General features: G+C 43.0%; 3 protein-coding genes across 4 annotated transcripts; 2 read left to right on the plus strand and 1 right to left on the minus strand.

The window, feature by feature from the left end:
* Nucleotides 1-28: 28 nt before the first annotated feature.
* Nucleotides 29-10,857, minus strand: LOC119714101 (olfactory receptor 4N2-like). Its single transcript, XM_038168857.2, has 3 exons — nucleotides 9,965-10,857; nucleotides 9,590-9,605; nucleotides 29-431 (listed from the first exon to the last, which is right to left on the minus strand). The coding sequence occupies exons 1-3, from the start codon at nucleotides 10,855-10,857 to the stop codon at nucleotides 348-350; spliced, it is 993 nt and encodes a 330-aa protein (XP_038024785.2). The 3' UTR covers nucleotides 29-347.
* Nucleotides 2,359-6,838, plus strand: LOC101797031 (epimerase family protein SDR39U1). 2 transcript variants are annotated; one of them, XR_005261258.2, is made up of 7 exons: nucleotides 2,359-2,458; nucleotides 3,328-3,434; nucleotides 3,763-3,845; nucleotides 4,521-4,642; nucleotides 5,237-5,380; nucleotides 5,579-6,286; nucleotides 6,551-6,838. XR_005261258.2 is itself a non-coding variant. In XM_038168858.2 (6 exons), exons 1-6 carry the CDS (start codon nucleotides 2,425-2,427, stop codon nucleotides 5,992-5,994), a joined length of 906 nt encoding a protein of 301 aa, XP_038024786.1. In that variant the 5' UTR covers nucleotides 2,359-2,424; the 3' UTR covers nucleotides 5,995-6,838. The 2 variants fall into 2 exon arrangements, 1 of the variants encoding a protein (XP_038024786.1); XM_038168858.2 differs by having other exon boundaries at nucleotides 5,579-6,838.
* Nucleotides 10,858-20,946: 10,089 nt separating the features above from the next.
* Nucleotides 20,947-21,906, plus strand: LOC119714012 (olfactory receptor 4D1-like). The gene has a single exon (XM_038168574.1). It carries the CDS (start codon nucleotides 20,947-20,949, stop codon nucleotides 21,904-21,906), a length of 960 nt encoding a protein of 319 aa, XP_038024502.1.
* Nucleotides 21,907-24,823: the final 2,917 nt, after the last annotated feature.

Below are 24,823 nucleotides of genomic sequence, written 5' to 3' on the forward strand. Positions count from 1 at the left end.
AAGAAAATGGTTAGATTGTTAATTGTTTTCTTTCTAGCTCTTGGTAGGTGTTTTTGTTGTTGTTGTTGTTATTTTTCCAGATTGATATATTCGAATTTGGGTTACAGAGTCATGCTTGGGCAGTATCATTTTTCAGCTAACTTTCTTTCAAAAATATTATTATTTTTCATTAGTTTTATGTCATTTTTCAGTAAAGGATTATGTATACCTTTGATGGAATCTGGGAATATTTTACATTTGAGTTTCATGGTTCTTGAATCCAAAAACTTTGGTTGCCTTAAGTTTTGGTTGCCTAAAAAATTGAACATATTAATTAAAAAAGTTACTCTTTATTTTTTAAGCTGCTGCTAAAGCATAAGGGATTTGGATTTACTCTCCGTTTTCTCACCCTTTTTCTTTTTCTTATTCTTTTCTTTTTCTTTTTTTTTTTTCTTTCATGAGGAAAAAATTTTTCAGACATTGTATATAAAGTGTTGATTAAATAAAAGAATTTTTGGCATAGAGAAACATAGTTTCCCAACCTTATGAAATCTCTGGTCAGTACCTATCCACTATTTCCTTGAGTTTCCTTGACAAGTCTGTGGTACCAGTTGAATATTTGTTTTCACTCTTTGCTTTTGCAAGGCCTTCCTTCCAACACAGAAACACATTCACACAGTGTCAACAGGAGGGAACAAAGAACTTGAGCTTTCTGGTGGGCTGGTAATGAGCTTGGGAAATGAAGTATACAAATGGTTGGGCACACTGAGTTTCTCAAGACAAAGAGAGAAATGGCCAGGGGCTACAGTGCAGGACCTCTGGAATGAGACAATAGCAAGAGGAAGTGTAGAGCAGAAAGAGCCTGACTTTAGCTCTGAGTTGTGACATGGTGCCCTCACAGACACAGGGAGAACTAGAGCACTGTCAGTCATCCAAGTAGAAATGTTACCCTCCCATATTTATTATTTTATTTTATTTTATTTTATTTTATTTTATTTTATTTTATTTTATTTTATTTTATTTTATTTTATTTTATTTTATTTTATTTTATTTATTTTTTTATTTTATTGCCACATGTCTGTCCAGGCCACAAATCAGATGAGTTCATTATGATGTCATTGCAGCAATATCAGATGTTCTCCTGTCACTCACTGACCCAAGGTTGTTCACATCCTGTTCACATTGTCCTGTTTGTCATGGCTCGCCACTTCCAGCTACTGTATGTGTATGTATTGCTTATACAAAGCAAGGCTATGATACAGCACCTCAGCTAGACAATTACATTGTAGTGAAGCATGCTGAAATTTAGGCCACATACTCAAGTGATCAAGGTGAGGCAACACTTAGCAAGTCACAATGCCAGGCAGAGTACTTGCAGCAGGTACCTGTTTCTTGTTGGGTAAGTCCAGTTTCATGCCTGGATCATAAAGGCTTTGGAAATGGGCTCGTTTCCAGCCCAAGAGGCTCCGTCTGTAACAGCTGTCCCAGGGAAGCTGGGGACAGGGCAATTGCAGGCACAGAACACCACTAGTCAGTGGCATACATTGTAGGGTCCATTTACCAAGTTGATGTCTATGGCAGTAGATGGCAACTTCTATTCACAAACACATAAATCTGGGCAGAGCTCTGACATGAGTCAAGGCTTCTGGTTCGAGATTCCTGCTCAGGAGAGCGAGATACACACTACAGCTGTTGGAGGCGACAAGACGTGGCTGGCAAGCAGCTCTTTCAACGCAGCAGTTCCACCTTGAGGACATGATGTTGAGATATGAGTAGCTTAGTGGGCAGTATTGATGATAGGACGGTTGGACTAGGTGATCTTGTAGGTCCTTCCTAATCTTGTGTTTCTATGATTCTATGACAGTCCTGTCGACAGTGCAGGCGGTTGGTGGGTGAATTTCTCCCCCTGGGTTACTGTTTTCACTATGTACTGCTTTCTAGTGTAGACATTCAACATGAGCTCCCAACTGTTTCACTGGTCACATCACCCCAAAGCCAAATTCAGAGTTTCTCTATCTCCAAAGCCGATTTGCTACTGTTACCCAAGTTCCTTTCTTATCTCTCCATGCAACGGCCATAATTCCTGCCTCACTCACTGTTTAAATTAATAGATGGCCACACTCCCATTTCATCGCATTCTTCCAATAATCATCACCTGTGTCACGCTAACCCCCGTTCCCCTCGCTTTGGGCTGGGGAGCCGCACGTTCCCCACCGCCTGCCGGGCTCACGGCAGCCGTTTCTCCGTCGCCACCTTCCCACCACAGGACCCGTCACCCATGGCGGCCGCCTGCCGCCCTTGGCGTTCCCGCCTCAGCCCCTCCCGTCAGCGCCCGCAGCACGCGGGCCCTTTAAGGATCCCCCAGGGGGGTGGGGAGCCGCACGCGCCGGGACACCAAGGGCGGGAGGGGGAGCGACCGCGCTCGCCGGGCGGGAGCGGTTGCGCATGCGCAGCCGGGCAGCGATGCGGGTGCTGGTGGGTGAGTGCGGGGCGCGGCTGCGCGCTGCTGGGGCTGGGCGCTGCGTAGGGAGCTGTGAGGGGCGGGGGGGGGGGCTGCGGAGCGGGGGTCCCCGGGGAGCCGTAGGGCGCAGGGGGGGCTGCAGGAGCTCTGAGGGAGTTGTGGGTTGGGAATGGGGGGGGGGCTGGGCCTGGATTCACGGAATCAGAATAGTTTAGGTTGGAAGAGACCTCCAAGATCACCCAGTCCGACCTCTGACCTAACACTAACAAGTCCTCCACTAAACCATATCACTGAGCTCTACATCTAAACGTCTTTTAAAGACCTCCAGGGATGGTGACTCCACCACTTCCCTGGGCAGCCCATCCCAGTGCCTAACAACCCTTTCAGTAAATAAGTTTTTCCTGCTACCCAACCTAAACCTCCCCCAACACAACTTTAGCCCATTCCCCCTCGTCCTGTCACGAGGCATGTGGGAGAACAGGCCAACCCCCACCTCACTACAGCCTCCTTTAAGGTACCTGTAGAGAGCAATAAGGTCGCCCCTGAGCCTCCTCTTCTCCAGGCTGAACAAGCCCAGCTCCTTCAGCCGCTCCTAATAAGACTTGCTCTCCAGACCCCTCACCAGCTTCAATGGCTTTTTCTGGACAAGCTCCAGCACCTCAGTGTCCTGCGTGATTTGGTAGCAGTTGGGATCCAGGCACCCTGAGGGGTAGGATGCAGTGCATGGAGCCAGGGTATGGGGAGTGGTGGAGGTCTGCAGTGGGAGGGCTGGGGAGAGGGTGATCAGGGCCCCGTGGTGTACCCTAGGAGGATGGCCATGGTAACAGGAACTCCTGCGGTAGTTTTGCAAGCTGCTTCTGGTCTCTAATATCTTGTCTTTTTCACAGGTGGTGGGACTGGATTTGTGGGCAGAGCCCTGACCCATTTGCTTCAGAGCCGTGGTCATGAGGTGACCCATGTCTCTCGACAAGGGGGCAAGAATCGCATCAGCTGGGTATGAAATAAGAGTGATTACAGAAGGGAGACCATGTCAAGGCTGAGGAACTAGCCTACCTGGCATGGCATGCAGGGAATTTGCAGTGGGGAAACTGTTTCCCACTGATGTACCCTGCATCTCCTAGGTGCTGTACTGGTTGTGGTCAGTTGGGGTGGGTACTGCTGCAGCTCCAAGGAGCAAAATGTTCTCTGTTCATGCTTGTGCAACAGGCAGTGTTTTACAAAGGTCAAGAAGTAACTGGCTGGATGTCTTGGGAGCTTGGTTGTTGGGAAGGCTTGAGAAGAGGGAAGGCTGGGTGTGTGATGTCTCTGTTACCCCTGCCTAGGAAGAGTTGTCCCGCCTTGGACTGCCCCAGTGTGATGCAGTGGTGAACTTGGCTGGTGAGAATGTCCTCAACCCTTTCCGCAGGTAATGTAGTGTTGTAACTTAGTGTCCCATAGTGTTTGGGGACAAGGTGAAGGCAAGACAACCCAATGTTGTCAGAAAATGTGGAGTGGGTCTGGCAAGGGAGTAGGGTGTCCAGAAAGGACAACCTGGGTTCCCTGGCTGTTGACGTCTGAGTCTTCAGGTATCCAAAACATTTCTGTAGGCCTGTTAAGTCCCCTGAGAATTTTAAAAGATGCATTTCCTTCTGGACTGACAGGTGGAGGCCAGGCAAAGTAGTTGCATATGTCCAAAAAGGCACCAGATGCCTATGCTTAGATAATACTTAATAATATGCTTAGATAAAGTCAGAACCAAAATGGACTGTGGAAGTTGTTCCTGTATTGCCAGGGTGTTTTTGGAAATGTCTTTTCCAGGTGTTTGAGGAGAATTCACACAGCTTTGGTGCCCACATTTTCTGATGTGTTTGCCCTAAGGGCATCCAAAACCTATAGCCTTTTTTTGGGAAATGGTGAGCCGTGTTCTCCCACAGTTACCATATAGTTAAGTAGTAACATTCTATGTCCTCCTCCTACTCTGGGGTGGGGGGAATTTATGTGACATCTCCTGTGCTTGTGAGCTGACCATGGGGGCTCCCCATGGGGCTATTGTTTCCTGGGATATCCTGGTGGGAAGTATGAGTGGCTCTCCTTTTTCCAGATGGGGAGATGCTTTCTGCAAGGAAGTTATCAGCAGCCGAGTTGAAACCACCAGGACCTTGGCCAAAGCCATTGCTGATGCTGACCAGCCACCCAATGCTTGGGTCGTCGTCACCGGCGTAGGTATTGGTTGGGCCCAGTGTGCCTCATGCTGATGAGGAGAGGTGTACCTCCAGACAGAAGCATGCTTCTGGGGAAAATATGTCTTGCCTTGAAATGTCACCTTTATTGCCATCAGTATCGCTGCGACTAGGCAAGGCTTGGTCAGCTTTTTTTTGTACTGGAGTGGAACTTGGATTCTCATGCTTTCACTTGGTAGCATTAGGACAGGACCTAATGTTTTCCCTATGAAAGCCTTAAGGCATCTGTAGAACCAAGTTGTCTAAGCAAGGATTCAGCTGAATCCCCCCATACATCTCCAGTTTTGCATTTCTGCTTCCTACAGGCTTTGAAGCTGCTGCGGGTTAGCATTTATGACAGGCAGGAAGCTCCTTTCTATGCAGCCAGCTCAGTGCCTTGTTTGTTGGTGCATTTGATTCATGGCGTTGCCATCTCAGCTGGAATACTAGCACATGCTGTTGAACCTGCAGAGTGCATTTGTAGTTCGAAACCTAGTGCTGTTCATATGAGGATGTCCCTGGAGACAGGTTTGGGGAGAAGAGGGCCAGCTGATTATGGGATTCAACCCCAACCCACTTTTTGCTGTTATACCCACAGGCTATTACCGCCCTAGCCCCACAGCTGAGTATACTGAGGATAGCCCTGGAGGGAATTTTGACTTCTTCTCACGTCTGGTGAGCTCCTGGGAAGCTGCAGCTGTCATCCCTGATGGTCCAACTCGTGGTGTTCTGGTGAGATCTGGTAAGACAGGACATCATGCGTGTCTGGAGTGGCTCTGCTTTGGAGCTGGGGCAGGAGGGGAAGGGGTGGGAAAAGTGCATCAGATTATGTATCTTGTCTTGTTGGGGTGCGATCCCAGGTCCATCCCTCTAAGGATTGTCTCCTGGCTGTAGGTCTGGGGCTGGAGTGGGTCCCTGTCTCACTCTGTTCTTTCCACAGGTGTAGTGCTGGGCCGAGGTGGTGGCGCAATCTCTCAGATGCTCTGGCCATTCTGGCTAGGACTGGGAGGCCCCATAGGGTCTGGGCACCAGCCATTCCCGTGGATCCACATTCAGGACCTGGCTGGGATCATATGTCATGCCCTGGAGAATGAGTGCCTGCAAGGGGTCTTTAATGGTGTCTCCCCATCTTCTCCTGAAACCTCCAACAGCTCCTTCACTCAGGAGTTTGCTGCAGCCCTGGGACGCCCAGCCCTACTGCCAGTGCCTGCCTGGGCCGTGCGAGCTGTCTTTGGGGTCGAGCGGGCTGTTATGTTGTTGGAGGGCCAGAAAGTGGTACCAAAGCGCACCCTGGAGAGCGGCTACCATTTCATCTTTCCTGACCTTTCTGCAGCTTTGAAGGACATTGTGGCTTGAGCATTCCTTGTTCAGGCTGTTTAGGGCCTTGTTTTTGTGGTTCCCTGGCTCATATACCTTCCCTTGGGTGAAAGAGGGTGTCTTTTCCTGTTCTGTCTTCTTTTGTGCATCTCCAGTTTAGGAGACATCCTTCCTATTTCCAACTGCAATCTCCACATCACCTGCTTTTGGTGAAGGGCACGGACCTCTTTAAGGATTGTGACCGCTGAATATGTCATCTCTTCCACAACATGTATATGAGCTGCTCAAAGAGCACCTTGGGGGAAGGATGTCTCTGCCCCCTGCAAAAGAGGTATGCTAGCAGGGAAGATTTTCAGGTGTTGTAACTCTTCTCCATGTTACTGGAAGTCCCTCTTCCTGTTTTTCCCAATGTCTTTCACCACATGATCACAAGAGACTTAGTTAAGCTCTTCCGTTTTGCTTGTCTCAATCTGATAATAAATTGTAATTAATTAATTGTAAGCTTGTAATTAAGCTAGGAGGGGATCCATTTGAGGGGATACAGAGAGTGATGGATATGGGTGACTTGGAGACCTTGCCTTCTCCTTTTTTTCAGGTAGATTCATGCTAGAGCAAAGGTGTCAGAACCTCCAGCTGACTCGGCCTGAGCATCGTGCCCCTACAGGTGGATTTGCAGGATTCCATAGTACACAAGGGTTTTCATTCATAGGTTTTCCTGCTTTATGACAAGTGTGGGGTTATTCTGGGTCGTGCCTGCGTGCACAAGGGGAAGGGTCTGGGGTGCCTGCGAGCACAGTAGGGGGGGTCCTGAGTTCCTGGGTGGGATGCTTTGGCACTATATAAGATACTGTCACGCAGCAATAAATTGGCTTACGGCACAGAATGCTGGTCGTTGTGTCCGTTTGTCCCGGGGTTTTTGGTCGGGGTATCCGACAACGAGTTACTACAAATCACTGCTAGCATGTACACATGTGTTTAATAACACAAGTATATTTATCGAGCAATTATGAATTATTATCAGGAAAACAAGTGTGTGTGTATTTTTATGTGTTTATATATAACAAGTCAATAGCAGTAGTCAGTAATAAAGCAGTAAGCATATATACTAATATTACAGTTTATTACAAACAATGCTAGTGAAATAGCAAGCATTCTCATTATTGATTACTTATAGGCACATACATATATTCAAAACATAACCAGTGCCACTAGCTAACAAATCAATCCCCAAAGTGGGGATCAAGCTGTCTTCAAAGTGGTCTAACTAGGAAGACCACCCTCAGAAAGGGGTTAGTAAAGAAAGCTGACCTTAGAAAAGTCCATTTTCAACTTGACAGTTTTATTTTGCCAAATGGTATGCAGAAGATAGTTAAATGAGGGGATAAACAGCAACAACAAAATAAATCCTACTTCACAGGCAACTATATTTGGTTATTTAGAGCATGCTACAGATGGTGTTACATAAGGACTGAGGATACTATGACCTGTACAAGCACACGGAGGAGAATAAAGTGGTCAGGTAGTCATAGGTTCACCAAGGGAACATCACACTTGACTAAGCCAATAGACTTCTATGATGGAATGACTAGCTGGGTGGATGAGTGGAGAGCAGTGGATGATGTCTACCTTGGTATCAGTAAGGCTTTTGACTCTCTCCCATAACGTACTTGCAGGCAAGCTCAGGAAGTATGGGGTGGATGAGTGGACAGTGAGGTACACTGGCTGGATGGAAGAGCTCAGAGGGTTGTGATCAGTGACACTGAGTCTAGTTGGAGGCCTGTAGCTAGTGGTGTCCTCCAGGGGTCCGTATCAAGTCCAGTCCTGTTCAATTTATTCATCAATGACCCGGTTGGTGGAATAGAGTGCACCTCAGCGAGGTGCAGCTGTTGTCAGCGAGTTTGCTGACAACACAAAGTTCAGAAGAGTGGCTGATATCCCAGAGAGCTGTGCTGCCATTCAGAGGGACCTTGGCAGGCTGGAGCCTGTCAAGGTGAACATCATGAAGTTCAATAAGGGCAAGTTCAGGGTCCTGCACCAATGGAGGAATAACCCAAGGTGCCAGTACAGGTTGGGAGCTGACCTGCTAGAAAACAGGCCTGTGGAGAAGGATCTGGGAGTCCTTGTAGACAGCAAGTTAACTGAGCCAGCTATGTGCCTTTGTGGCCAAGAAGGCCAACGGTATCCTGGGGTGCATTAGGAAGAGTGTTGCTAGCAGGTCGAGGGAGGTGATCCTCCTCCTCTACTCAGTTCTGGTGAGGCCTCACCTGGAGTACTGCATCCAGTTATAGAAGGGGGACATAGAGCTCCTGGAGCAAGTCCAGCAGAAGGCTACAAAGATGATGAGGGGAGTGGAGTACCTCTCATACGAGGAGAGGCTGAGAGAGCTGTGTCTCTTTAGCTTGGAGAAGACTGAGAGTGGGTCTTATTTCAATGAGTACAAATACCTGAAGGGAGGGTGTCAAGAGCATGGGGTCAGATTCTTTTCAGTGGTGCCTCGCAACAGGACAAGAGACAACGGGCACAAGTTGAAACACAGAAATTTTCAGATATTAAGGAACATTTTTTTACTGTGAGGGTGACAGACCACTGGAACAGGTTGCCCAGAGAGGTTGTGGATTCTCTTTCTTTGGATAAATTCAAAACCTGCCTAGATGCCATCCCATGCATTGTGCTCTAGGTGATACTGCTTGGCAGGGGGGCCAGACCAGATGATCTCAAGAGGTCCCTTCCAACCTCAGCCATTCTGTGATTCTGTACGCTGTAGTGCAGTGCCTTCTTGCATATTAGTGGAGACTTTGTGGATGGAGCTATATTTAGCATATTCTGCATCTACATTGTCTATGAAGTACACACTCCAGTAAGAAAACCATGTTCTCTGAAATCCTGGTTTTTCAACAAAAGGAATTAATATTTCTCAACAAGGAATTATTTGGCCAATTCTACTTGAGAGGCAAAACAAGAGGTAAATTACAGGGCAAGTAAGGGCCAAGACAGAAAAAATGGCACAGTTTATTTCAACTCAAAGTAGAAACTGTGTTGGCTGAATCTCTCCCTAGAAATGCCTTTTGCAGGAATCCATAGGATTCTATGTTGCAGATGCCTATAACTGTATAGAGAAACACTACAATCAATGTGTGGTGAGGTACTGGAACAGGTTGCCCTGGAAAGTTGTGGATTTCCCATCCCTGGAAGTGTTCAAGGACAGGTTGGATGGGGCTTTGAGCAACTTGGTCTAGAGGGTGGCATCCCTGCCCATGGCAGAGGGTTTGAAGTTAGATGATCTTTAAGCTGTCTTCCAATCCAAATATATGATTCTATGCCTCCCATAAGACCATGACCACATTGCCTTTGATTTTCACTTAACAATTTCAGTGGACTAGCTATGTTGGATGAGAAGCAAAAGCCTGCCTACAAACTAGATGATCCAGCAGTATACACAATGTCCCTTTGTGAGGAAGCAATCAACTCATTCAAAGGCAGCGATGGAAGAGTGGAGGCAGTCATGCCTCCAGGGAGCCAGCATCAACGTGCAAAGTTCAACTATAAACTGAAATCTTGAATTAACATGCTTGCAACCATTTTGACTCTCTGCATCAGAATCTCAAGTCCATTAATAATTCTAGAAAGTCTCAACACCTACCAGATTATTTCTCAAAAATAAAAAAAAAAAAAAAAGAAAAAAAGGAAAGAAAATAAGAAAGATTTTTAAGAGTAACTTCATAGCACAACTGATCTGATTCCTTTACACAGCTTGGTTCTCCTCTAAATGATTCCATTCAGTAATTAGTATCACCCTATGGCTTTTTTGATGGAAGAAAATTTCTTAAAGATTACTGATTATATATTATGCTCTTACATAATGTACATCATGGAGTTGCTCCTAAGAGAACTTTATTAACAAACAAAACAACAACAGCAACAAAAACAGTTTTATTTACTTCAAAATACTTAACTATTTCTTTATTATATTTTTCCACACGTAAGAATGTATTTGGTGACCAGCTTCCACACTGAGCTTCTGATCTCCTTGTTACACAGGGTATAGATTATGGGATTAGTCAGGGGGAAGATGACTGTATGGAAAAGAGCAACAACCTTTTCCATTGGGACAGCTCGGAAGGGTAAGACATAGATATACATAGCTGGGCCACACATGACAAAAACCACAATGATGTGGGAAACACAGGTGGAGGCAATTTTGTTCTTTGCCTTGGAGGGCTGTGTCCGGAGCTTCAGCAGCAGGACAGCGTAGGAGATGAGCAGAAGTGCAGAACACATGACAATGACAACTCCATTGTTGAGAAATATCAAAAGTTCCACTGTGTGAGTATCAGCACAGGCCAATTTAACCAGCTGATGGACATCACAGAAGAAGTTGTCCAGGATGTTGGGGCCACAGAAGGGGAGAGCAATGGTAAGAGCAAATAGAGTGATGCCATGGATGAAGCCCCCTGCCCATGAAGCTCCAACCAGGACATAGCATACTGCCCTGTTCACAAGCCTGGTGTAGTGAAAAGGTTTGCAAATGGCTACATAACGGTCATAGGCCATGGCCACGAGCAGGAAAGCTTCAGCTGCTCCCAGGAAGTGGAGGAAGAAAAGCTGGGCCATGCAAGCATTGTAGCAGATTGTCTTCTGGTGTGAGAAAAAGTCAGCCAACATTTTAGGTGGGGTCACGCAACAGTAACAGATGTCCAAGAATGCCAAATTGGCCAGGAAAAAATACATGGGTGTTCCCAGTTGGGACTCTCCTTGAATTGTGAGAATGATAAGCACGTTGCCTGGGAGAATTATCATATAGAACAGCAGGAAGAAGAAGAAGAGAATCATCTGGACTTTGTGGGTTTGAGAAAATCCTAACAGAACAAACTCTTTAACTACTGTGTTGTTCTCATACTCCATTTGGACTCTGTAAAACCCTGAAAAACAGTAATCAAAGAAAAATGAACAAATACCAGTGTAAATATACTAAAATATTTAATCAACTTCAGGTATACTTAGACTGCCTAATAAGCACATGCTTTGACCATTGCCTAGTTTTAAGGCACTTCTTATGGTGAAATACTTGAAAGCTAGTAATTTAGATTCCCATTAACCTGGGCATTGTACTGGAAATATAAACTGAAAACATCCACACATCATCATGTGTTCCACATTTTCTCTACACCCCGTGAACGGGCACCAGGATTAAGTGTAAGTCATAAAGTATCAGTCCAGTCTCCTATAGTAAGCTATTTTTTGTGGTTTACAGTGTAATTGTCTATCTGAACTACTCCTGTATACATCCTTTCCAAATGACAAAAGTAGGCCCTTCCAGGGTACTATACAATTCATTCTAATGTAGACAGTCAAACAAGTCTAGATGAATTGCACTCCAATAACTCAGTAAACCTAACAATCAGATCCACGGATTATGAAAGAAAGCTAAGTATAGATCACTCATATCTGAAGTGTATTACAATTGAACAATTTAAAATCACTTTACAGTCAATGATATCTGTACAACCAGCCCAAGGAATAAAGAATTCCACCATAATTTTTTTCAATTCAAGCACTTTTTAAAAGAATATATTTTCCTCAATTGTCTTTCAAGGGAGCCGAGATCACATACTGACTTCCATCTTTCCTCAAAGAAATCCCTCAGCAGTGTCTAATTTTCCAAAGAAATCATCAGACCATTGGAACCATGAGGAAAATTCAATTATCTAAATATCTCTCTGAAATTAATCCACCAAGAATTGACTTGAAGAGAGATTTTGAAAACATATTGAGCTTTTCCATGGAATGTGTCAAGTCATTTAAATTTCCATACATTTTGAATGGAATTGTGGATTTTATCTCCTCTCTCACAAAGAGGAGATAAAATCTTTCTTCTCTAATATCTTTCTTTCATTTTGCTGCAAAGATGGTATATTTGTATGCATGACTATGTCTGCCTGTTACTGCATTAATTAAAATAAAATAATGAAATAAAGAAATATAAGGAAGGAAAAAAGAGAGAAAAATACCCTTTAAGACACTTTTTGATGTTTCTGTCAAATATCAAAATTTCTCATCATGCCTTGAAATAAACAAACCAAAACAACAACAACAACAACAACAACAACAAAAAACACATTATTGACATTTTGGGTTTTCTGTATTTCCTCCTTTACTACATGGACAGTTGAAAGGCTCATTGTGCTAGATGCATGTATAAATAGGTTGATAATTGTCCACTATTTAATTTCTCAGCTACCTGCAAATCCATGCCGACAGGCATCTGGAGCTAAGTGTCTCTTTGCCTCACTTTATATTTCCTCTCATTGATTTGGTCGGCTCTGGAACTAACCTAACAACTCTTCCCATCCCATCACGTGCCAGGAAGATTCCTGTAGGAATCTATCACTCCACACTGCTGTCCTTTATCTGACCCCACACACCCATCCAATGCAGTAACACTCACCTCTGCTTGCCTATAGATACATCTGTGGTTGCACTTGACTTTCATGACTTCACATCTCTACCACCTAGGTTGCTCATCCCTAACTGGTGTAGAAGCAACTGAAGCTACATCTTCTTGTGCCATTTTATGTGCTCTGCTCTACAGTTTCAGATCTAACAGATCTGACAGCACTGAATACTATGTTCAACTGTTTGAATTCTGCTTTACATGTCTACCTCAGACTTGCTTTTTTTTCTTTGGACAGATCAAAATTATAGATAATCTCTGAATTTATTCCTTGGTTCTGACTGGCATTCTTGAACCTAAATGTCTGTGAAACTACAGTTCTCACCCTTCTTGTCATCCACCGTTCAAAGCAGAATGTCCTTCCTCCTCAGGCAAGGTTAGCAGTCAACATCCCCATACCGGGAGGAGAACAGTATTGCCTGTAATTCTTTTCTTCCTTATTGGTTGTGATAGTTCATTGATTTGGGGTAATTCTCACTGACATCAATTTTATGCAAGACAGCTAAAACCTGAACACCCCTAATTCTTCTGTCTCTTATCTACTGTTTTCCCAAGTGCTTCCCAGGTACCAACAGATCTCCAGCTACCAAATTCTTAGCTTCTTTCCAAGCCGTGACTTTATTTCTGAAGCAATCCCAGCTTTAAAATCCTACAAAAGCTAAAATGCATAAAAGCTTCAATACATATCTCACTTTCAGGATCTCTGTTGGTAGTCCATCATCTCCGCTTGAAGCTTCTTTCTCTTCCTCTCCCCCACACTCCTATGTTTAGCACTGCTGTGCATGCACCACAGGTTTGGTTCTGTTAAATTCCATGCCCATTTTCAGCGATTTTTTCCCTGTCTGCTTGTCAGCACTAGCACAACAGAATGCAAACAAATTGCCCATGACCTTTGATGCTTCACTCACCTCCTGCGGATAAAGGATGAGTGGTGCATGCCAGAGGATGAAGAAGATTTTGTTTCTTTGCATCCTCTGTATGTTACTTTCTTTGTCTCTTTAAGAGACAACTGGGGCTGCAGGTGGTTTCTTGTTCCAAGTGTGGAGGTTACACAATTATAGAAAGCAGCCATTCTTCCAGAGTGCTAACTGAGATGCCCAGGGGTCTTAATAAAAGCCCTAAGGTATGTGATTATTTAAGAGCAGGAAAGAGTGATAGTCCTCTGGCTTGACCAAGCTCAGTAGCCTCTCTGTGATGTCGTGAATGTGGGTTCAAGGTAGGCAGCAAACCTCTTGAGAGATTGTGTGGGTGGCAAATAGGTCCCTCAGTGCCTCTCAGAGAGGAATCTCCAATTACCAAGAGCTAAACTTAGCGAGGGATTCAAAGAATAATACGAAGAGGTTCTATAGGTACATTGGCCACAGAAGAAAGACTAAGGGGAGTGTACCACCTCTGACAAATGAAGACAGAGATCTGGTAATGACAGATGTGGAGAAGGCAGAGATACTTGACAATTTCTTTGCCTCGGTGTCTTTACTAATGGTCAGGCTTCCCATATCTCTTGAGTCCCCGAACCTCTAGGCAGGGGCTGGGAATATTCCTGAGGGAATTGGCTGATGTAGTTGTCAAGCCTGTCTCCATCATATTTGAAAAATCAAGACACTCAGGCCAAAGTTCCCAGTGACTGGAAAAAGGGAAATATCACTCTCATTTTTATAAATGGTATAAAGGAAGAGCTGGGGAACTATAGACCAGTAGTTGCTCTCCTCTCCTACTTTTGTAGCCCTTCTCTGGACATGCTCCAGGGTCTCAATGTCCTTCTTGTAGTGAGGAGCCCAACACTGAACACTATTCAAGGTGTGGCCTCACCAGAGCAGAATACAGATCACGTCCCTGGTCCCACTGGCTACAATTCCTGATACAAGCGAGGATGCCAGTGGCCTTCTTGGCCACCTGGGCACACTGCTGGCTCATGGTCAAGCAAGCATCAATCAGCACCCTCAGATCCTTTTCCTCTGCACATCTTTTGAGCCACTTTGCCCCAAGCCTGTAATGTTGCATTAGGTTGTTGGGACCAAAGTGCAGGACCCGCCACTTAGACTTGTTGAGCCTCATCCCATTGGCCTCTGCCCATTGATCCAACCTGTTCAGGTCCCTCTGCAGGGCCTTCCCGCCCTCCAGCAGATTGACATTTCCCCCCAGCTTGGTGTTGTCTACAAACTTACTTGGGGGTGCACTCAATTCCCTCTTCCAAATCATCAGTAAGATATTAAAGACATAATCTGGGTGACTCTTACTGTAATACTGCTGATGTGGCATATAGCAACCATAGTAGTGATGACATATTGTATTATATAGCAATTAACATAATACAATTCAAATCATTGTTTTTTCTCAACCGAAATTAAATCCCTTTGAGCAAAATATGGGACTTCCCCATGATTACGCATTACCATCAAGAGCACCCAGGTACTTGAGCAAAAGCAGTCCCACAAATGGGTTTGCCTTTACCTGAGGCAGGAATAACCCAGACTGTCTTCCCCAGTAAGTTTTTTATACAGGGATATTATCTCCTTCTACGCTGCATAAGAGTTTTGAGTGTGCAGACAGTTTGGTTGGCAGATACCCTAGTGTTGAGTAACCAGGTGGCCTTTCCAAGTGTCCATGGTCAGGCCTACCCCTCAAGCAGCCTATCCACGTGCTGGCCTGTATATTCCTGACTCCAAAACTCTAGGGGATGACTTGGGGTCTCCCTTGGTACTTTCTGAAAGATGTCGCAGGTGGGGACATTCTTCCCCAGCTGCAGTGTAGAGCATGTTTTTTAGATTTTTGTCCTTCCTGGACTGGCCCAATGGCTACAGCATGATGAATATCCTGATTAATTTGTACTAAGACTTGTCGTTGGTCAGGGCCCAATTTGAAATTGTTCTTCTTCTGGGTCACTTGATAGAGACGACATACAATCAGACTGTAGTTTGGAATTTGCGTTCTCCAAAAACCCACAAAGTCTAAGAAAGCTTTTCTTAGGCCAAAAAAATCCTAAGAAAGCTGTTTCCTTTTTGGTAGCTGGTGGAGACATAGCTGTAATTTTGTTGATCACATCCACTGGAATTTGACAATATCCAATTTGCCATTTATTTCTAAAAACTGGATCTGCTTTGCAGGTCCCTTGATATCACTTTGGTCTATAGCAAAACCAGCTTTCAGAAGGACTTGGGAGTATTTTCTTCCCTTTCTCAAATACTCCTTCTGCTGTACCGTCCCACTTGATGATGTCATCAATGTATTGCAGGTGCTCTGGAGCTTCCCCCTGTTCCAGTGCAGCCTGGATCAGTCTATGGTAGGGCTGTATTTCCACCCTGGGGCAGTTGATTCCAGGTGTACTGGACACCACTCCAAGTGAAAGCCAAGTGTGGCCAGCACTCTGCTGCCAAAGGAATTGCAAAAAATGTATTAGCAATATCAGCTGTTCTTCAGCCCTCTTCAGTCCCACAACAGAAGGGTCTTCTGAGAGACTGGGCAGACAGCTGTTTAATTTCCTCTGTCTCCAAGGCAGCTATGCCAAAAGCCCGCTAGTACCCTTTGGCATCCTTAAAATACCATACCATGAGGTAGTCTATGACAAAGATGCACCAGAGCCTCCAGACTTGTCACCAAGTGCTTTTGCCACTCAATTCCTGTTAGACTCACCTCAGCCTCCAATGCAACCAGCTGTCCCTGTCACTCCAGTAACAAAGATGGGTTCTGCCCCTTTCTAACTTGATGGCATTAAGTTACACCGTGTATTAGTGTCCACTAGAGCCTAATACTTCTGTGGGTCTGATGTGCCAAGCCTTTGAATCCACACAGTCCAATAAACCTGATTGCTCCTTTCCTCTGCCTGGCTGGAGGCAGGGCCCTTCCAATCAGTTGTGGTCACTGTGTTGAAATTCATTACTCATGTCATATAAATGTGGATCAAATGTCCCTTCATTGAAGCTAGGAGTAAACTCAACTCATCTGTTCTGGAGATCTGCTCACTGGATACTGGAGCAGTCATTTTCTTAGCAGTCCCTTTTTCAGTCCCTTTTTCCATTGTTTTTCCTTGTAATTTGTGTATCTATGTGTTAGTGTTGAGGTAGATTTTCCATCCCACTTCCTCATGTCCTCCCTGTGGTTGCACAGGTAAAACCACAGCATGGCACATGGTGTGTACCCGCTATGTCCTCTCTTGGGCAGAGGAGCACTTTCTCCTAACAGGTGAGACACTGGTTCATAAAAAAGAGGATTAGGGCATAACTCTTTGATTTGCTGGACCTCTTGGGAAAGTTTCCTCACAGCTGAGACACAGGCCCATAGAGCGGAAGAGAGGCTTTCTTCATACTTCTAAAGTTGGACAGACAATGCATACACCTTGTGTTCCTCTCCATCTTTCCAGGTTATTAATGCCAATGAGTTGGCATTAAAAAAGAAATGAAAAAGAAGGAAACAAACAAATGAACAAAAACCCATCATTTGGACATGTTGGAATCAATAGTTCATGTATGGGAGTTAGAGACATGAATCCAACCATAAGCTGCTGCCTAGGTCTATTTTGGCTACATCCTGTGAAGCTATGATCTACTAAATGGCACAATTTGACCAGAACGTCTGTTCTTTATGAAGGAGACAGGATGGCATGTGTGAGTGAGGTAGACTGTAGCAAAATCAATAGCTGTGTTTCTTAGACACCAAAAACCAGTATTTATTATTAGAGGTGAAATTCTGATTTACGCTAGCTGAAGACCAATCTCACTATCAACCACATAAGTTCCTGTTTGTGTGAGCTATTCATCTGGGTTTGTTTCATGCACATGTGGCATATAGAAACAAGGAGCAGAAGAGGTGAATTCAGGGAACATGATATATTGCTGGTAGAGTCTGATAGGTGGGCTCATATAAACAATGTTTAGAATTAATGGATGAATGATTTTGAATATTTATTTCCTCTTGGAGCGCAATCTGAATCATCTTTAAAAGAGGCAAAAGTAAAATCTGTAGCCATTTGAAAGCCATGTTCCAATGAAGTGATTCAGGCTGATCACTCTAGTGTTACTGTATTAGAGTAAATAATCTTTTTACAAAATAAAACAAAAAGTCACTTTAGATCTTACCTTGCCCGTTTTGGAAATAAAATTAAAAAAATCAAAATTTCTAACTCATTTCATAGAGGTAAAAGTAGATCAGCTTTCAGAAGCAAAGTTAGCTGAAGCTTAAATGAAGTTTCCTTAACTTTGTTTCTCCAGCGTTTTAATTAGGCTTCCAATGTTGCACAGGGAAGTTAATTTCCCTGGGCACATCGAAACAACAACAACAAAAAAATGCTAAATATAATTAACCATTTTGCCATTAGTTAGTTGTTGTGAAGATTCTGAAGTCAGGCAAACAATGTACCCTGAGATGGCTTATGTTACCTTTCTCTTTAAAAAGCAAACTAAAAAATTAATGTTTTGTAGGCCAGTCAGCAGAGTTTGCATTTCATTCTGTCAGTGTTCCTCATCCAATTCTTTCTTCCTTCCTTCCTTCCTTCCTTCCTTCCTTCCTTCCTTCCTTCCTTCCTTCCTTCCTTCCTTCCTTCCTTCCTTCCTTCCTTCCTTCCTTCCTTCCTTCCTTCCTTCCTTCCTTCCTTCCTTCCTTCCTTCCTTTTTCAAGGCTGCTCTGTGTTCTAGCCATGTATGTATATTTGTACATACATATGGTGTGTAGGTTTGTTCTGTGTGTGTGTGCCAACTGGAGATAGATGTTCAGCCTTGGTTCTGGCTGGTCCTGGAGACATGGAGTTGCATCAGCCTCATCTTCATTGCTAACATGATGTATTTATCTGTAATAGAAAGAGGTGTCCTATGGAGTTATTTTTTTTCCCTTCTAAAAAACATCTTGCAGTGCAGCTCAAGCTCACTGCTTAAGACCGGCTGTGTTTATGTTACGATCAGTTAAGCTAGACCTCTCTCAGAGACCAATAAAGCATCTTAAAATGTAATTGTTATTATTACATGCTGAAGTGCCTGAACCATTACCCAGAAGAATGTTTGAAACATGAATGCCAAAGTGCCATTGTTACATGCAATAAGGTAAGGTCATCTAGGAGTGTTTGAGAATGCAGCAAAAGATGGGATAGCTTTACAAATTATTTCTGGTGAAAAAAAAGTCAAAGTTTATGTGGTGTCAACCTTACTGCCAATAGAAAAGAGAAAATGGAGTGAGCTCTCCTCAGAACTGCACCAGTCTTCAGAACATCCTGAAGAGGTTGGATTTGAAGCAAGAGTAATCCCGGATGAGTAATCACAGGAGGTACCGAGGGCAAATTGTACAGGTAACTTAATTGGCAAAGTGAAGATATTTCCTAAGGAGGCAAAAATTTTAAAAAAATCAAGGCGGTGAAGTAACAATAGAAACAACCCTTTCCATTCCCGTACACTAGACAAAGAATAGCTTGTCTCCTATAGGCCTGGAAGAACATGAGCACCAGCTCCCTTACTCCTTTTCTGATAAATGGATGTTACTCCCCTTTTGAAATTGTATCAGCAGCTGTGGTGATTCATCTGACCAGTTTGGGACAACTCTAATGAGATAAATTCTGCTTATAAATAACTATCTTGTCCCACTGCTTACAGATAGGAACTGGATGATATGTGTAGACTTAGTCAATTAAATTCTAGGCAGCTATGTTTAAGTGAGATGAATCCTATTATCCTATCTGTCTACATTATGCTACCTAGCAGATCTCGTTGCCTGGAAAAAAAATAATAAAAAATCTTATTTGTTTGCTTGCATGCTTGCACGCTTGCTCACTCCTAATTAAAGTGTCTAAATGCTTAAATTTATGTGGAATACACCCCCTTCACTCATGCGTTAAACCAGCCAATCACATACTCAATTATGACAGTTTTACTAAGCAACTACCTGTTGCAGTGCTGCAATCACTGACAAGCCCTTAGCTGAAATTATTCAGAAACTCATCGGAGATAGACATTAAGACATTGTATAGTCTAAGGAGAAAGCAATACTACTGAACTTGATTTCGTTTACTTTGGGGTAAACACCTAAAAGGTCTTTTTAAAGCTGTGCTGTGAAAAGAATTGTTTCTTTGTGTTTAGTGTGAAATCAGTGTAGACAACTAGCTAAGATGAATCTTATAAATTGCAACTATCAAAATTTGGATAGACAATTTGGATAGACTAGCTCTTTTATACTGAGCATGCAGACTGAAGAAACACTTCTGGTTTTCCAAAAGGTACGAGTAACACTGAGAACACGTACCTTGCAGATTCTACAATATTTTTAAAGCCCCTGAAGATATTTATTATTATTTTTTTTATTTTAGTGTATGTCACATGAAAGTGAAGTGTTATCTGCAACAATCTTTTTACCCACTAGCAGGAAGCTTGAGCCTCCACCAAACTGCACAAGGAATAACAGACATCTTTAGAATACAACTGGCTCTTGTGTATCTGAAGAATCCATACCTCACGTCATCTTTGCTGATTTCAAAGCTAGCTATTCCAAGAAGTTTCCCATCACAGCTCTTCATCATCCATACCACAGACAAGGATTCAGGCCACTTTTGGAGAAGAAGAAACTCCAGAATCTGCTAGGTATGTCATTTTGCCTGCCTATTGACATGCGAACAAGGATCAAAGTATTTCTCTAACTTTTCTGAGGTCTTCTTGGTGTGATTAAAAAAGTAGCTATATTGCAATATGGGAAATAAATACAGCAGGTCTGCAGTTGCATGCAGAGTCATTAGAATGAGGGAATAAATGAGGAAGATGAAGAAGGGAGAAAGGGAAAAAGGGAGGAAGGGAAGAAGGGAGGAAGGAAGGGAGGGAGGAAGGAAGGGAGGGAGGAAGGAAAAAAGGAATGAAGGAGGAAAGGAGGGAAAGAAGGAAGGAGGACACATCTGTGGAAATTCAACTTGAATCCCACACATAGACTGAACATTTGGAACATGGACAGCTGAAGGAATAAGTTTTCTTTTACGGAGAGTATTTTGATACTCTAGTTTTTGTTTGAATTTACTGACCAAAGCCCAACGATGGAATTCAGCTGACTAAACACATATATCTATGCTATATGAGATCTCCTGGTGATACACAGCAGCTGTCTCTAGAACAGCATGATGCCAAGGTTTTACATAGATACTATGTCACATCTCCCAGTTCTGTGATTATATCTGGATTACCTAGGGATATCTAAAATGACACTGAGCACTTACATTTAGTCAAATCATGCCCACCTACTTTAACTATAGCGAAAGCTTAGAAGTGTAGTTTACATGAAGATGGATAAAATGCAGATATGCAAATTTAGGTGCCAAAATTCCGAATTGAAACCTGCATTTAGAGTCAAATGACATGAATCCTATGGCTGATCATTTTCAAGGATGTACTGGAAGACTTTGTAGGAAGAGGACTTCTAGAGATTAAAACTGCAGTGCAAGAAAAGCTAAAGAAATACAAAGGCCTATCACATTTGAGGCAGAACAATAGAGTAGCTAATAGACTACTCTTAGCAAGTATATTTATGAATAATAACTACTTCACCTAATCTTGTCTCTGTTGGTTGCATCCTATAGGGTAGTAATGGAGCTGGAGAATTGCACCACCACTGTGAAAAATATTTTCTTTGTTGGTTTTACTGAAAGTGCCATGTTACAGTATGTACTTTTTGCAACTTTCCTCATAATTTACACAATGACTTGGCTTGGAAATGTCACCATCATCACCACAGTAATCATAGATCAAGAGCTTCACAAGCCTATGTACTTTTTTCTAGGAAATTTAGCCCTCATAGACCTCAGCGAATCCTCAGTGACTCTGCCCAAGATGCTATGGGACTTCCTGTCTGAGTATAAGTCCATTAGTTTTGGAGGATGCATTGCACAGATTTTCTTCTTCCATTTCACAGGAGGTGCTGTGGTTGTCATCCTCACAGTGATGACTCTGGATCGGTATGTGGCTGTTCATAAACCTTTGCAGTACTTAAATATCATGAATCACAATGTTTGCCTTGGCCTGGTTGCAGGAGCATGGATAGGGGGATTTGTTCATTCTATTGTGCAGGTAGCACTGATCATTCAGTTGCCATTCTGTGGACCAAATTTACTAGACAATTTCTACTGTGATTTCCCACAGGTAATCAAACTAGCCTGTACAGATATCTATGCGGTTGAGTTGCTCATGGTTTCCAACAGCGGACTGCTTATGATCCTCATATTTATTGTCCTGATTGTGTCACATGTTGTCATCTTGGTCAAAATCAGGGCACATATCACACAAGGGAAGCACAAAGCCTTTTCCACTTGTGGAGCCCAAGTTGCAGTGGTGAGCATCCATTTTGTACCCTGCATCTTCATCTATGCATGGCCATTCAAAAAGTTTGTGGCGGACAAAGCCATGTCGTCTCTTTATACTATCATCACCCCAATGCTGAATCCCATAATCTACACATTAAGGAACACAGAGATGAAGAATGCCATCAAGAAATTTCTCAACAATGTCTTTCTCAGAATGAGAAATTCACAACTGTCATTCCTTTCTTAGATGGTTGTTTTCTTTTACAGAGAAATGTAAAAGCGAAGTTAGATAATGTGTTAATAACTGATTTTTGCTTTAGAAGAAGAATCATAGAATCATAGAAAGAAATTTAAATAACAATTGATGCAAGACTAAGATGCTGTCTCTGAAGGTAACAGCTGCTAGGAAATCAAAGCGGTTGTAGACTAATAAAGCAATGAACCTGTATGAAAACAGAAAATCAACAACACCAATTAAACCAATGAAAACATCCCTTGTCCATTACAGTAGTTCATTTTACTAAGGGTCCAGTTATTTTTTAAGTTTCTATTTTTTAAAAAATTCTAGGGAACTTATATACGGTTGTTCCAGATTTATTTTTTGTTTGTTTCTTTGTTTTCATTTTGATTTTCTTTTCATGTGGACTATTTGTGATCAGGTGAAAAAATGCAGAACATAAGACTTGACAATAAGCATGAAAATATTTTTGATTGCTTTTGAAATCATTTTCTATTTCAAAATTTTCAAAATCTCCAAACTTTCTTTTAAGAAATATTCTTTGTTCAGATCAATGCATTGCGTGAAATATTGGTAATTTATCGTTATCAGAATAATATAGTTGTCCAGGAAATTAAGGAGTGATGAACAGAGAACAAAGCTATTGCATAAGAATGGGAAAGTCTTACTCATTTAATATACAGGTATTTACCGCAATTTAGTTTAGTTTAATTTAGTTTATGCAACTGTGATCCATCACAGAAGAGGCAAAGGTTCATCACAGACTTATTCAGATTTTAGGATTTTTCGCTGGGTACTTGGAGACCTGGACAGCCAGTGTGCTGTGGTTTAACCCAGCCAGCAGCTAAGTACCACACAGATAAAACTCATGGGTTGAGATAAAGACAGTTTAATAGGAAAGAAAATGGGGGAGAGGGGGAAGAATACAAAAAACAAGTGATACACAACACAGTTTCTCGCTAACACCCAACTCATGCCAAACCTGTCCCCAGATAATTGTAGCCCCCTTGGTCAACTCCCTGCAGTTTTATTGCTCAGTGTGGTGTCATATGGTATGGAACACTCCTCTGCTCAGTTTGGGTCAGCTGTCCTGGCTGCGTCCCCTCACAATTTCTTGTGGATTCTAAGCTTCCTCACTACCAGGGCAGTATGAGAAGCTGAAAAGCCCTTGGCTTAGGGTAAGAACTGCTTAGCCACAACTGAAACACCAGTGTCTTACCAGCATTATTTTCCTCCTACATCCAAAACATGGCACCATAGCAGCCACTATGAAGAAAATTAACTCTGTCCTAGCCAAAACCAGGGCAATATCCACCTCTTATTCTATACCATTTATGTCATGGTCAGGTGTCACAGTTTCCAAAACATTCTCATTAATCATCACCGCCTTTCCAGCCTTTTGATATATACACACAGATATCCGTTGGTCTACGGCCTATCCCTCTGTGGTTCAGCCCTCTATGCAAGGGCTGTAGCTTTCATGACTTTGGGCTCCATCAGACATAATGGTCTTTCAGGGTAGAAGAGGTGGTGTGTGGTGTTAAATTTTTGCATGTAGAGACCAGCTCTGGTGCAATACTACGATACTTCTCCAGTTGTATCATTGCTGCACTTTAGTTCCATCAAAATTCATTCTTCTTTGGTTTGCTCTTGCCTGAGGCAGGAATAACCAAGACTGTCTTTGCCAGCATGTAGTTTGTTGTTGTTGTTTGTTTGCTTGTTTTGTTTTTATGTGCATTACAGGGACTTTATCCCATTCTACGTTAAATAAAAGTTTTGACTGGGCAGGGTCAGATCAACTGGCAGATTTCCTAGCGTTGACTGAGCAGGTGGCTTTTTCCAAATGCATATTCCAGTGTCTGAATGTCCCAGCACCCATTGCTCTTAGTGTAGTCTTTAACAGTCCATTGTATTTTTCCATTTTTTCCAGAGGCTTGTGCATGACAGGGGATGTGATATACCCACTCAATGCCGTAGTCTTTGATACTGGTGTCTTTGAGGTTGTTTCAGAAATGAATTCTGATGTCTCAGTTCTTTCTGGGAGTGACATGTCATTGTAAAACTTGCCTTTCAAGTTTTTATTTCTCTTTCAAGGGAAGGGAAGGGAAGGGAAGGGAAGGGAAGGGAAGGGAAGGGAAGGGAAGGGAAGGGAAGGGAAGGGAAGGGAAGGGAAGGGGAGGGGAGGGGAGGGGAGGGGAGGGGAGGGGAGGGGAGGGGAGGATTCAAAGTTAAAAATTAGGTAAGACTGAAGATTCAAAATAATTAGCTAGAAATGAATGAAATGTCAGCTACAGCCCCTAAAAGCACCCAGTCCAAATAGACAAAGACAGCAGACTAGATCAGTGGTTAAGGTAGGGCTAAAACAAAGCTTTCTCTCCCATAGTTATATAACTTGAATCACACATCTTTTGATGTTTTCAGCTATTTTTCACACCCTCTTGGTTAACAATGATCATCAACTCTTTCAGGATGCACAATTCATAGCATTAAACATGTAAAACATGATATGCTTAAGTCTGAAGAAGTCACTCTGATCCCCCTTTACAGACAAGTAAGAGAAGTTTGCCACTCAAAATAGCATTTAATCTACTATTAGAAGTATGGAATTGGCTCACTCCCTCCCATTGTCTACAGAGGGAGCCTCAAGTTCAGATCAACCAACTTCTACAGTTCCAAAGTCATCTGAAAAAGATCCCACCCAAAAGGGAAATAGGGATTTCAAGAGAGTCTACTTAAACTCGGAGTAAATGATGACTCAGAGGTAGTTCAGATGTTCTCTTGGCCAAGAAACAAACCAAACCAAACTAAACCAAACCAAACCAACAAAAATGTAAGCTTTGTGAGGGGACACTGCAATGTAAGCTGGCTGTAGGCATCATCGGTCCAATGCTGTCCGTAATGTAAGAAGAAAAAAAAAGGAAATTCT

This window comes from Anas platyrhynchos, chromosome 28 (genome assembly GCF_047663525.1).
Source record: "Anas platyrhynchos isolate ZD024472 breed Pekin duck chromosome 28, IASCAAS_PekinDuck_T2T, whole genome shotgun sequence".
NCBI classification, from domain to species: Eukaryota; Metazoa; Chordata; class Aves; order Anseriformes; family Anatidae; genus Anas; species Anas platyrhynchos.

What these genes read in the sequence shown, in the direction of transcription:
- LOC119714012 (XM_038168574.1), top strand. Translation starts at nt 20,947, where the DNA reads ATGGAGCTGGAGAATTGCACCACCACTGTGAAAAATATTTTCTTTGTT.
- LOC119714101 (XM_038168857.2), bottom strand. Translation starts at nt 10,857, where the DNA reads ATGGAGTATGAGAACAACACAGTAGTTAAAGAGTTTGTTCTGTTAGGA.
- LOC101797031 (XM_038168858.2), top strand. Translation starts at nt 2,425, where the DNA reads ATGCGCAGCCGGGCAGCGATGCGGGTGCTGGTGG. An exon ending in GCAAGAATCGCATCAGCTGG is followed by an intron (nt 3,435 to 3,762) that starts GTATGAAATAAG and finishes ACCCCTGCCTAG; the next exon opens with GAAGAGTTGTCCCGCCTTGG. An exon ending in GTCCTCAACCCTTTCCGCAG is followed by an intron (nt 3,846 to 4,520) that starts GTAATGTAGTGT and finishes TCCTTTTTCCAG; the next exon opens with ATGGGGAGATGCTTTCTGCA.